General features: G+C 41.6%; 1 protein-coding gene across 1 annotated transcript in view; it reads left to right on the top strand.

Annotated features, from left to right (window-relative positions):
- The window catches only part of RNF121 (ring finger protein 121), an 82,612-nt gene that overhangs the window by 63,626 nt on the left and 4,593 nt on the right, over positions 1–14,393 (top strand). The window contains exons 5-6 of the mRNA XM_025459176.3: positions 1,251–1,358; positions 5,185–5,305. Coding sequence (XP_025314961.1) covers positions 1,251–1,358; positions 5,185–5,305 — 229 coding nt within the window. The remainder of the gene's footprint in view (positions 1–1,250; positions 1,359–5,184; positions 5,306–14,393) is intronic.

Below are 14,393 nucleotides of genomic sequence, written 5' to 3'. Positions count from 1 at the left end.
GGAATTACCCAGCTAATAAAACTCACTTAATCCAGATACTGCCTAAAATTCCACATCCTTTCCACCATCTCACTCATATCTGATGAGTACAAACTCTGGATAATGGAGCATTGTGTGGTTTCTGAGGGCAGGCACTACAAAATGTTTGGGGCCTTTCCCTTGCCTGAGAACTCATCACTGCTTGCTTAGCCACAACGGGACTCATAGGTAGGGACCTTGAGCTTCCTCCCTGCAGCCCAGCAAGGTTGGTGGTAATGTGGTCTCAGGAGCCAGACAGGCTTGAGCTGTTTATTCAAGTGAATTTCTCATTTGCTTTCACCACAAATAGAGTAGTCGTTGCTGATATCAAGGACCTGCATGGCATTTAAAAGGCTCTGATACATTCAGGGAACCATCTTTCCTCTCTGAACCTGGCTGGGGTCAACCAACCAGATTTCACACTGCTTTTCTTTGGATTCTGGAGAGCATTGCTCCTCCTTCAAGAGCTTTGTATGACCCTACTACCACCACCATCACACAAATCCATTCAAAGGTATTCTTTGAGTGTCTCCTTTCTTATCCCTTCTTCTCCAGAAAGAAAATCATTTCGGAAGCAAATTCATTAGACACTAATTCATTATTGGCCTGTAGATGGGAGCAAAGCAGTATTCAGGTTAACCATGCCCAGTAGGAAAAGCCTGGGGCACCTGGCTGCCTCAGTCGGAAGAACGTGAAATTCTTGATCTCAGGGTCAAGAGTTTGAGCCCCATGTCAGGTGTAGAGATTACTTAAATAAATAAATTTTTTTTTAAAGTAGGGGGAAAGCCTATAGCTGATTTTACCTCTTTTTCATCTTCCCTTGAATTCTCTTTCCTAATGAACAGCTGACCTTCACCATCTGTTCCCATCTAAGCATAGCTGTAGTTACTAATTTTCACTTCTTTATCCAGCTGATCTGAATTTGAGAGGACATAGCTGTCTGTGGTCAGCTATGCTTTTTTTTGTTTGAGGCTAAAACCTTCTTTTAAGGCTCTCTTTTCTTTCCTTGGTCTGGGACTGGGAAAATATAAAGCATTAGCTCCCTGGTATGGAGAGGTATTTCTGCAATTAAGGGAGTGACCAGCTCTGGACAGTAACTAAAGTTGCTCAGTAAGTCCTAAGCAAATAACCTGATGTCCCCAGTAATGTAAGAGTAAGAGATTCTGGTAATCCAGAAGCTCCTAGGCCAGAGTTGCCATGTCAGCTTTGCTAATTTTCTCTCCTTTCTCCAGGTTGGTTTATAAGTGGTTCCTGTTGATCTATAAAATCAGCTATGCCACTGGCATTGTTGGCTACATGGCTGTCATGTTTACCCTCTTTGGTCTCAATTTATTATTCAAGTAAGTACTCTTTGCTTTTGTTTTCACTTGTGTTTGGGGAGGAGGGGCTGATGTGATATACTTTTCTTCCTAGAGCCAAGTCCTGATTATTAACAAGGGGGACATGGCATCCAGGATAGTAGGAGACTTGGACTTTGGGGAATGGGAAGGTTGGCCCTCCATGATTTGTGCTGGCAAAGAGAAAGGAATGTCTGGATATATAGAGTTAGAGTCCCAAATCATTGGTTATATTTTCCAAGAACCTATATTTTAATGGAAAAGTATCACAAAGGTAAGTGTAATAATGATTATAGCCAGTTACTTATAACTCCATCATCCTAACAGAGTCATTTTCCTTGTCCATGAAAGTACTGTTTATTGGAATGTCCACTCTACCTGAGTGGTCTTATGTTCAGGGAGTCTAGGAGTTGGTAAGCTGTCCTGTGGACCAAATTGGCCTACTTCCTATTTTTATAAAATAAAGAAAGTTTTTTACTGGAACACAGTCACACTCATTTTTATGTATATACTGTTTCTGCAGTATAACAATAATAGAGTTGAATATTTGTGGCAGAGACTATTTGGGCCACAAAACTCAAAATCCTTACTACCTGGTCCTTTCCATAAAAAGTTTGTCAACCCCTGGACTAGACCGTCAAACTCATGTGATACAGTTGGCCACACCTGCTAACAAGTTCATCTAGAAGTATACAGGGCAGGAAACAGCAGAGTGGTATCTGTAGGAGTCCTCACAGTAGTTCCAGGGCTGAGATGTGAGAGAATGAGACCAAACAGATGGATGGCCCAGAAGCTTCTCCACCTTTCCAGGAACACATCCAGTTTTAAGAATCTCACAGTCCAGATGCAGTGTAATAAGCATCGGTTATATTTAACACATTGTTGCTTTGTCACATAGCTGAAATTCCCCTTTTATCAGATTTCTAAGAAAATAGTTTTTTAGAAAATTAACCTGTGAACATTTAACTCTTACCGCATTGTTGGACACTTACGGTGTTTTTCAATATTGTGCTGTCACAGATAACATTGCTCTGTTGCTTCTAAGGATACATTATCAGGAGTCAGATTCTGGCTATTGCTTCATATTGTCATATGATTTCAAAAAGATTCATACCAGCATACAGGTCCCCCCACTCCCAGTTGAGGCAGAAACCAAGAAATCCTAGACTCTGAGACTGTAGGGTATAGTGATCAAGCAGGGCAGATGAGAGTGGAAATGTGGTCTCCTGACTGAGTTGATGGGGATTGTGGGCTGTGGATCATGAGGAATCCTAAGCCTAAGGCTGGGCACTCGAAGCTAGAGATTGAGGATTCAGATTGGCCTCTTTCCCAAATCTAGTACACTGTAGGTAGAGTCTCTTTGAAACTGAAAGGAGTGGGCAGCCCGGGTGGTTCAGCGGTTTATCACCGCCTTCAGCTCAGGTCATGATCCTGGAGACGCGGGATCGAGTCCCTAATCAGCCTCCCTGTGTGGAGCCTGCTTCTCCCTCTGCCTGTGTCTCTGCCTCTCTCTCTGTCTCTGTGTCTTTCATGAATAAATAAATAAAATCTAAAAAAAAAAAAAAAAAAAAAAAAAAAAACTGAAAAGAGTAAGTCCTTACTTTATAAAGTGAGAGAATACCCATGGAATTCTTTCTTCTAGAAGTAGTATAGGCTAAAAGCATAAACAGGTTTCACAGAGGTTTATCGGAATTCATCAGTGTAGAGTCCAACAAGCCCCATCAAAGAAAACCAAGATATTTCCAGATATCTTCCTAATCTGTGTGGTTAAAAAGATTTCTGCATTGTAGGGTGCCTGGGTAGCTCAGTCGGTTAAGCATTTGACTCTCAATATCAGCTCAGGTCTTTTCTTTCGTTCTTTTCTTTTCTTTTCTTTTCTTTTCTTTTCTTTTTTCTTTCTCTTTTCTTTCTCTTTTCTTTTATTTTATTTTCTTTTCCTTTCTTTCCTTTCTTTCCTTTTTTTAAAGATTTTATTTATTCATGAGACACACAGAGAGGCAGAGACATAGAGGGAGAAACAAACAGGCTCCTCACAGGGAGCCTGATGCGGGACTTGATCCCCGGAGCCCGGGATCATGCCCTGAGCCAAAGGCAGACAGATGCTCAACTGCTAAGCCACCCAGACATCCCTCAGCTCAGGTCTTGATCTCAGAGTCGTGAGTTCAGGCCCTGCAGTATCCAGCATGGAGCCTATTTTATTTTATTTTATTTTAATTTTTATTTATTTATGATAGTCACAAAGAGAGAGAGAAAGAGAGGCAGAGACATAGGCAGAGGGAGAAGCAGGCTCCATGCACCGAGAGCCCGATGTGGGATTCGATCCTGGGTCTCCAGGATCGCACCCTGGGCCAAAGGCAGGCGCTAAACCACTGCGCCACCCAGGGATCCCCGGAGCCTATTTTAAAAAAAGAAAAAGGAAGAAAAAAGATGCTACATTGTATTGAAGATAGTTATTCTGTTATTATAGTTTGTTTTTACTTACATAAACTATACAAGAAAAAAAATATACAAGAAAAACAGAATTGAGAATCATGACCATTTTTATGCTACTAATCAGGTTAATTGGTATAAGATCATGATGTCTAGTGGGTTAAATATTACAAGATTGATAATAAACTCAGCTTATTAAGATAAATATAAGTTACAACTTTAAGTGAACTTATACAGTTCCTGGTACAGATTTTTAACAAAGGTTGTTTTCTGTAATGAACATTCAGAGACTGAAGGTCGCAAATTATTGGTCCTTGGAATTATTAAAACAAGCCTGCTAATGTATAGGCAAGATCTCTGTCCTTAGTAGACTTGGACCCCCAATTTTAAAAAATATTTTATTTATTTATTTAAGAGAGCATAAGCATGAGTGGGAGGTAGAGGGAGAGGCAGACTCCCTGCTGAGAAGGGAGCCCCATGTGGGGCTCAATCCCAGGACCCTGAGATCATGACCTGAGCTGAAATCAAGAGCCAGCCACTTAACTGCCTGAGCCACCCAGGCGCCTCTTGAACCAAAATTTAACTTTGATGACATGATACAGAATATGTATAGATACAACTTAAAATTTTATAGTAACTGGTATGTGTAGATTTACTAATTTTATCTTTATCTTCTAAAGCTGTGGTTGGTGAACTTTTTCTGTAAAGGGCCAAATAATATTTAGGCTTTGTGAACAAAAGGCAAAGTCTAGGATGATATAGAGTATAACAAGAGGGGAAACTCTTCCCTTGCCTTACCTTGTTTGATGGATAGGCTCTCTCAGATCTGGGGCATACTTTGTGCCCACTTGCCATCAAATGAGACATTCTCAGGAGGAGTCTGACAAGGGTTTATGTGACCACTGGGATTATTTTCACTTACTATTCAGTGACAGCTCAGATCCTGGTGTGCCCTTGCCCAGCCATTTCAACTTGGGCACTGGCTGGAGGTGAGGCAACTTGGTGAGTTTCCGCTTCCAGACTGAAATTCTACTGGTTGGTGTACAGTGATTTCCAGCAGTGGAGTCTCAACACTTAGGTGCCAACCAGAGTGGGCCCTAGACAGCTACAAGGTGTGGTTGCCAGTTGGAGGAGGTAGGCACTGGGGACGGAGTGGGGAAGAGGAGCAATAGGCCATACCCTGGCTTGGTTTTGTAGCTCACGGTGCTAACCTGTTCAAACGGTACCGACAGGCCATATAAAACACAGGCAGCAGGCTGGAATTGGTCTTGTTTTGCCTACACTTGCTTTAGCCTTTAAAGCTTCTGACTTTAGGTGCCTCACTATGTGTTCTGGAGTAGTGATCCAAAGCAGTTGTGTCTTAGGGCAGGCCTTACAAGCCATGCTGCTTCCCTTACAGGATCAAACCAGAAGATGCCATGGACTTTGGTATTTCTCTCCTCTTCTATGGCCTCTACTATGGGGTTCTTGAGCGAGACTTTGCAGAAATGTGTGCAGACTACATGGCGTCTACCATAGGGGTAAGTTCACCTGGGCTTTTCATATTGCCTCCCACCACTTCCAAAGAGGTCAGCATAGCATTACTTGTTTGATGGAAGAGATAAACCTTAAAAAATCCTTCAAGATATCAGTAGTGTGTTTGGAGATTTCTTCCTTAAAATTTGGAAAACCAGATATCAGATGTACCCTGAAATTATTAACTTTAGGGCCACTTGTAGGAAAAGAACTGCTTGACCATTCAGGAAGTTGACATTCATTCAATAGATATTTATTGAACGCCTCCTATGTGCCTGGACACTGGGCTTGTGCTGGAATTACAAAGGAGTACATGGTCCTTGCCCAGATGGAGTTTATGCCCTAGTGGCAGAGATGAGAATTAAAGTAATGAACATACCAATATAAAATTATAACTTTAATAAATACTTTGAAGGAAAGGTTCACAATGCTGTGAACAAATGCAGTAATGGCATTTGGACCTAGTCTTGGGGCTCAGAGATGGCTTCCCTAAAGAAGTGACGGGGGAGCTGACATGTAGGAGTTAACTAGATGAAATGGGAAGTGATGTGGGCGTCAGAGAGAGCAAACAGCATGTGTAGATAGGAGTTCTGTAGTGAGAAAAAGGGTAGCCATTTGGAGGAACTAAGGCCAGTGTGGTTATATGGCTGAGAATGTACTGGAAGTATCTAGAGAAATAGAAGCTAAACTAGAAAGAGCCTTGAAGGCCAAACGAAAGATTGTGGTTTTTATGCTAAAAGCCCTGGGAGGCTAAGATAGAAAATGACATCTTCAGATTTGCACTTTGAAAAGATCATTCTGGCTGCTGGGTTGAGAAGGGATTGGAGAGGGGTCCACAGCTTAGAGTGGACTAAGAGATAGTCGCAGTAATCTGGGCAAGATGAAGGTAGCTTGGGTTAGGGAAGAAGTGGTGCAAAGGGAGAGATCCAGGCCATTTGAGAAGTATTTTGGAAGTGCGTTTGCTAGGACTTGGCTAGGATTAATCTTGGATATAGATTAGTTCTGGAGATTGAAGGAAAGTATATATCAAAGCTGACATGTCTAACGCGAGCCACTCCTTGGCTGGTATACTTGCACTGATCTAGGAAATGCTACAAGGTGGAGACCAGGGAGAGAGTCTTCAAGCTTAAATGTGAGTAAAGTAACAGGCAGTCTTAGGAAACCCAAGTCAATATTCTTATTTCTTTTTTTCAAAATGGAAATGTGTCTTTGTTGTTTTGCTGCTTGTAAAAGTAATGCATTCTCTTTATAATTACGTGAACAAAGAAGTACTCCTCATCTCAGTGTCAGCTCATTAGAAGGCCCCACCCAAAAAGGAATATTTCCAAGTTTAATGAACATTTCTCCAGTTCTGTGCTAAAATGCGTGTGGTTCTGTCTGACACAGGAGATCTGAAAGGCCTTCAGAAGTTCTTGCAACATAAGGTTTGGCAGTTTAGAAAGAAACCTTAGGAGAATGTCAGGGTTTTCTTGGGGCAGCAGATACCAATGAAGACCAACTGAGAAGCACAGTAAAGGATTGGCGCCTTTGTATGAGGACTTCAGGAAATCTTCGAAAGTTTGAGGCAGTTTTGTAGGTGGGAGGATATTTGCTGTGCACATTTTATATCAGAGCTGTTGCAGTCTCACTTGTGCCATGGACTGGTAGGCTTTGGGCAGTTCAGGTTAAGCAGAATACGCAGCCATCACCTTGGGTAACTTTCATCAAGTACAGTTTTAGATATAGGATTTTGTTTCTCAGGGTCATGGGACTATTTTTGTTTCTTCTATAATAGATTAAAAGGAAACAAAGTGTATTGGGTCACTTATAGACAGCCCATTAGATTCTTGTTTGAACAACTGTCTTGTGTTTTAGCTACGTTTCATGGTCTCTCATCTATTGGTGTAGACTTCAGCTCTTCCTTTAACTACTTCACTGTCCAGAAGAGATTTCCAGACATTCAGTTGTCTACTTTCAACAACTTTTCTTGAAGTCTGCTTCTTTGGCACACTCAGCTTTTCAAAGTGACTCTTGCCAGTATCCTGCCCTGTACCCTCTTGTGATTTCTTTTTCTTCTCATTCTTTTTTTTTATGGGCCAATTCTCTGTTTTTCCCAGGTTGTTGCCAATTTTATCTCAAGATTATTATCAGCTGCCAGTTTAAGCATAGCCTTAATTCCCTCAGGTGGGTCACTAATAACCAGTGTACAAAACCCTCTTCAGTCCAAATGGAACTGAGCTCAGAATTGATCCACTAGTTAGCTTCTCCTATAGGAGATGGAATCATTACATTGGCTTCCCAAAAATAGAATTTGAGCTGGACTTCTTTCCATGCTTTTGGGAAGGATTATTGTATGTTCCATTGATTACAAATGATAATCCTTATTAAGGTAATTATTCCCTAATAATGATAAATTCCAGCATCACTGAGAGACCTGGTGGGAGAATTATTCATTAGGGTGGAGAGTGCCTCAAGCACCAGCTCTTGACTCTTCATATTCTCCTTCCTTCTGTGAGTTCTCCGTGCTTACCCCCAATACCTGATGCTCATTCTTTAATAGTCTGGCCCAAGGATGAATCCAAATACCTCTCTATACCTCCTAATAGCACAAGAACACAAGGATCAAACAATCACACTGTACTTTATTAGAGGAAAATAAGCATGAATACTTGAATGAAGTTAATCTGACATAGCAGGGTACCTGCTTTCCCAGGCTTTCAGACCCTGTCTCATCCAACTCTCCACTTACCTCTATGTAGCAGGTGCCATCTTAGCACATGCCACCTGGAATCCATATCTAGACAACCACTGTCCTCTAGATGTCTAGATCTAGAATCTGTGTTCTGATAAAAATTTGTCTGTACCTCAGGCCAGCCTTCTGAATCCTAGTATCTCTGAAGATCTACCTTTTCTCTAGGTCCTTGACATTGAGAATGTCTATCTCTTTCAGAGAAGCTGCTCAATCCAGCTCCTGTCCAATAGAATGTGACCTTGTTGACCCTAAATCTAACAGTTTTCTGTTTCCCAAGCCCCCATTTCCAGGGGAAGGGAGTGGGTCATAGGAAGACTAGGATGGCTTGTGACAGTACAGGGTGAATTGCGAGGAGTTGATTCGTTCATTGTTTTCCATAGCTAATGTGGAGATTTAGCAGCAGGTTTTCTGCTAGTGCTCAGGATGCCCACAGATAAGACTAGGCAGGAATAGGGAGGAAGAAACTCAACTCCCAGTTTGGGATAAAGGGATAGACTACACTACCTTTACAGTTCTTTCAAACCTGAGAATTCCAGGACTCCCCTATTTCTGCCCTGGTCTTTGGTCAAGTGGGGTGTGGTCTACTTAGGAACGAACACCTGGGGCTGTGAACCACAGCAACCTAAATTTCAGGAACATCCCTGGTCTTGAAGCCACAACCTATCAGTGGTTTGGTCATGGCAGTTTGAGGAAGCTAGGACATTCCAGCCTTCCATGCATTTGTTAGCCAACTTATTCTTTCTCATTTATTTAAGCAACTGTTATTTATCAAACTTTCACAATGTGCTAGGTATGACCAAGTGCAGCCTTTACTAGCTCTACCACTGCTCACTTCTAAGTAGGAGCCTTAGTCATTTAATTTAATTTAATTTAATTTTTATTTATTTATTTTTTAAAGATTTTTATTTATTTATTCATGAGAGACACACAGAGAGAGAGGCAGAGACACAGGCAGAGGGAGAAGCAGGCTCCATGCAGGGAGCTCAATGTGGGACTCGATCCTGGGTCTCTAGGATCACACCCTGGGCCGAAGGTGGCGCTAAACCATTGGGCCACCGGGGCTGCTCAAGCCTTAGTCATTTTATTTTATTTTTTTATTTTTTTATTTTTTTGCCTTAGTCATTTAAAAAAAATTATGGTAAACTACACATAAAATTTGCTATCTTAACCATTTTTTAAGTCTATAATTCAGTGGCATTAAGTCATTTACATGCTCTGCAACCATCACCACATCCATCCATAGAACTCATCATTTTGCAAAATTGAAGCTCTGTACCCTTTAAATAATATCTCCATACTCCTCTTTCCCCACAGCCTCTGGAAAGAACCATTCTGCTTCTGCCTCTAAAAATTTGACCACTCTAGGGACACCTGGGTGGCTCAGTGGTTGAGCATCTGCCTTTGGCTCAGGGCATGGTACTGGAGTCCCGGGATTGAGTCCTGCATCAGGCTCCCTACAGGGAGCCTGCTTCTCCTCCCTCTTCCTATGTCTCTGCCTCTCTCTGTGTGTGTCTCATGAATAAATAAGTACAATCTTTTATTTTTTATTTATTTTTTTAAAGATTTTATTTATTTATTCATAGAGACACAGAGAGAGAGAGAGAGAGAGAGAGAGAGAGAGAGAGGCAGAGACACAGGCAGAGGGAAAAGCAGGCTCCATGCAGATAGCTGGACGTGGGACTTGATCCAGGGTCTCCAGGATCACACCCTGGGCTGCAGGCGGCGCTAAACCACTGCGCCACCGGGGCTGCCCAAGTACAATATTTTAAAAATAAAATTTGACCACTCTAGGTAGGTACCTTGTGTAAATGAACTTACACAATATTTGTCTCTTGTGACTAGCTTATTTGACTCAGTGTAATGTTTCAAGGTCCACCCATGGCGTAGCAGAGTCAGAATTTCCTTTTTTCGGACTGAATAATATTTCATTGTATAACTCAATTTTAAAAGAGCCATAAATCGCAGCACCTGGGTGGCTCTGTTGGTTGACTGATTCTTGATCTCAGGGTTGTAAGTTTGAGCCCTGCCCTGGTCTCTACTCTAGGCATAGAGCCTACTTTAAAAAGGGGAGGTTGCTAAATAAATAATCTCCTTGTGTGTGTGTGTGTGTGTGTGTGTGTGCGCGCGCATGTAGCCTCTTAGAAAAAAGAATTCCATTGTGTGTATATGCCACATTTTCAGTCCTAGGTGTTTTTCATAGAATTTTGTACATTCTGTGGTCATAGCTCCAAACCCAGAGAGTTATGGTTCATTTTGGAGTGTTCTACCTACCTGGTGGGGAACTAGATCTCATTCATCTCTTGATCCCCCTCTGAGTGGTTTGACCTACAAAGATCTGTGATTAATATAAAAAAAATTTTTTTATTGATTGGAGTTCAATTTGCCCACAGATCTGTGATTAATTAATTTCAGGGTTCCTAGAAATGAAATGATGGGGTTTACAATTGTATCAATATACATTCTCAATTCCTTTTCATTATTCTACACTACTCTGGTAATTCTACACTATAGCTGCTTTGTCTTACATGGAGAAATTATAATATGAACTATAGTAACTCTTCGGTTAAAGGAACCTTAGATGATGTTTGTTTTTTTTTTTTCAGCCAGTCACTGGGAGGTCATAAGCTTGTGACAGCCAGTCATTATAGTTTCCATTCACATCCAAAAGTCATGTTGGGGCGGGGGTGGAGGACAGAGGATTGTGAAATAAGCTTGTTTTATGGGGCTCTTCCTTCAAAGAGACCTGTTGGGCAGACAGAGTAGTGACGCATAGTTTGTGCTCCATTGGGCCACATGTCCTGCCTCACACTTTTTTTTCTTCTGAGTTTCTGCACCCCAGATAACATTAGGACATAACTAGCTGCCCATTCATCTGCTCTGAAGTAGCAGCAAAAGCCAGAGGTTAGAGTCAGATGGACCTGGTTTCAAATTCTAATCAATTTTTAATTAGCTGTGTACTCTGGAGCAAGTTACTTTACTTCTCTGATCTCGTTTTCTCGGATGTAATAACATTACCAGACATAAAGTGTTGTAAGGAGTAAATGCATCACGTAAAGATCTCTGCAGAGTAGCCTGGCTCATGGCACTTAAGGAGAGGATAATGACGGTAGCTAACATTTATCAAGTATACCTATTGTACAATACTGCTCTTCTAGAAAGCTATATATTTTATATTTATAGTCACCTGGAGCACAGAGACCCTATAGGATTTCTTTGTATCTTCATCATACCCAACACACGGAGCAAGACACAGAACAGACAAATCCTTAATCGCCAGCATATGCCACTTCTCTCTTGGAGGCTGTCTGTTGTCTGAAGTCATCTCAGACCACTCTGTGACCTGGAATCTTGTGTCTTAGAACCCTGAGAAATGGGTATTTTATTCTGTTTTTCAACAAGTTTTTTCAAAATCATCTGTTTGAGCCTGACGAGGCCCCAACTCAGCTCTGCCACCAGTTCTCTCTGACTTCAGGTGAGGCTGTCCTGCTCCTCCTCTGTCCTCTCCTGTTGAGGGAGGGGCTGACTGGAAGAGCTCACAGGGCTCTCATGGTGCACACATTCTCTGATATTCAGTGGTGTGGAAGGCAACTCCTATTTATTTCCTGAGTACCTATGTGCAGGCTCCTGTGCTGGGGTTTTCTACTCACATATTAGTACCCATCATCTGCTTCCTTCCAGTTACACTGTAGAAAAGGTCCTTTCTTCCATCACAAGCCCACCTTGCCCTAGCTGTGGACTCCATACCTTCTTCCTTCTCCGGGACCCATTATGCTATATACTTAACTTTCTTATCTGTGCCTTCATCTTCTCCCTCTTTGCTGGGCTCTTCCCATTAACCTGTTAAGCATTCTTTTTCAAAAAACTTTTTTTGACCCACTTTCTTCTCTAGCTACTGAGTCATTTCCTGTGCTTCACAGCTAAACTTAGAGAAAGTCCAGTCTCCTTTTGATTACCATTCACCTACTCTTTAGCCTATTCTAAATTGGTGTGGCTCAAACCTTCTTCTAAAATGGCTTTTACTCAGGTCACCAGTGACTCTGTGTCACTCATTCTGACTTCAGCAGTTGTCATTGGCTTTTGCAATGTTTCTGTATCCTGCTTTTCCTTCTGTCTCTACTAACTCTTCCTCCCCGTGAATGCTACTGTTCCTCTGAGCTCAGACCTAAAGCACCTTCTCTGCACTTCACCTAGGCATTCCCTTTTCTTTTTCTATGACTTTTTCTATGACTTTCTATGACCTCTAATCCAGAACTTTTCTACCAGATCTTTAGTTTTCAGCTGTTTAGCATCACCAGTCTGTCTACACCTTTCTATTTTTATTGCCATTAAATTAGCCCAGACTGCCACCTTGGCCTAGATCTCCAGCATCTCTTGCTTTTAAAGAATTAAAAAACAGAGACTTTAGCTGCTCTCTGAATCCATGTTGGCCCCCCTCTGCAGCCCATTTTTCACACAGACCGAGTGATCTTCTAAAAATTTGAGTCTGTTCAGATGCCTCCAGTGACTTTCCATTTCTAGTCCAAAATTCTTCATGTGGCCAATAAGGTGTTACTGTTTTCCTCTTTGTCACAACTCTAGCCACATGAGGTTCCGTTCAGTTTCTCAAGCCCACCAGGCTCCTTTCTGCTTTGTGGCCTCTTCCTTCTTCCTGCTGACTTTCTTCCTCTCGCTAACTCCCACTGCCCTTTACCTCTCAGCCTCAAATGTCACGCCCTCAAAGAAGCCTCTTCATAGCACCTAGGCTTAGTTAGCAACCCCTTTCTTAGCCCTTTACTGTCATTCTCCTGTAGTTGTAGGTTCCATAGGAGAGAGGCCGAGTCTCTCTTCTTCCAGCATTATATCCCACTGGACTCCCCTAGTCCAGTGCCTGCTACTGCTTAGTAGGTAGGTACCCAGTACATATTTGTAGGTATATATATACCTATGCCTACCTTAGTAGGTAGGTACCCAGTATATATTAGTAGGTACCCAGTGTATATTAGTAGGTACCCAGTATATATTTGATGGAAGGAAGGAAGGATCTGGATGGTTTGCTCAAGTTCATCAAGCTAGTATGTGACAGAAGACTGCAGTTAGGTCTGCCCGATGCAGGTAAAGCATAGGTCTCCCTTGAGCTTATTCTATGGAGGGGTCCGGCCTCCCTGTATCTTCCCCAGTTTGGCCTCAGTATCTTCTGATACAGTCTCTTCCTGTGTGATTTCTGTGAGCCCTGGGGGTGCGAGGCCTTCATGATTTGACAGCTTACCCAATGGCTCTGTTGAAACACTGGGATTTGACCCTGCCTGCCTGTTGCCATGTTTTAGCCTCATGGGGAGAACTCCAGAAACTAGGAGCCTAACAGACACTTTCCTAGACCACAGTTCTTAAGGCAAAGGAAAGGAAAAAACAGTAGGTCTTAGAAAATGTCAACAAATAAATTTCAAGTCTTTTTCTCCTTGGAGTAAGGGGGAAATGCTATTTAACTATGTAACAATAAACCACAAGGAAATTATGCAAAACTTGTAATTTCTTTTTGGAGCATGGAATTGGTTATCTGTTATAATTAAGTATGGTAATAAATAATCTTTAAAAGTAATATATATTCATTAAAGAAAATTTGAGTACAGAAAAGTAGGCACAAAAACCACATCACCTATGATCCTACTGCCAAAACATCACTGGCGTAAACATACTGATATTTCTTTCTGATCTTTTCTCTTGTATAGATTTGGGCTTGTCTTTACATACAACACCAATCATGTTGTGCCTCCAGTTTTGTCCCTACTTTTTGCCACTTATTGTTACATCTCAGCCTTCAATGAACTCACCAGTTAAGTCCCTTGAGTGTGTACTAAATTTATTTAGACATTCTCCTATTCTGGGTCATGCATGGTTATTTCCATTTCTTTGCCTGTTTTTTATTATTTTATGGGTTTTTCTATTATGTAACCTAAAACCCACTGTTTTAGCCATTTTTAAAAGTACAGTTCAGTGCTTAGTTACATTCACAATATTGTGCAGCTATCACCATTTCCAAAGTTTTTCATCATCCCAAGCAATAACTGTGCCCATTAAGCAATAACTCCCCATTCCCTTCTCCTAGCCTCTGGCCACCTCTAGCTTGCTTTTTGTCTCTATGAATTTGCCTGATTCTATATATTTCATCATATCAATGGAATCATATAATATTTGTCCTGTGGCGTCTGACATTTTACTTAGCCTAATGTTTTCAAGGTTCATGCATTGTAGCATGCATCAGAACTTCATGATTTTTTTTTTTTAAGATTTTTATTTATTTATTCATGAGAGACACACACACACACACAGAGAGGCAGAGACAGCAGAGGGAGAAGCAGGCTCCATGCTGGGAGCCTGATGCAGGG

Source organism: Canis lupus, chromosome 21 (genome assembly GCF_003254725.2).
Source record: "Canis lupus dingo isolate Sandy chromosome 21, ASM325472v2, whole genome shotgun sequence".
Lineage (NCBI taxonomy): Eukaryota > Metazoa > Chordata > Mammalia > Carnivora > Canidae > Canis > Canis lupus.
The sequence above is the reverse complement of the archived record's forward strand: the minus strand, read 5'-3'. Positions and strand labels throughout refer to the sequence as shown.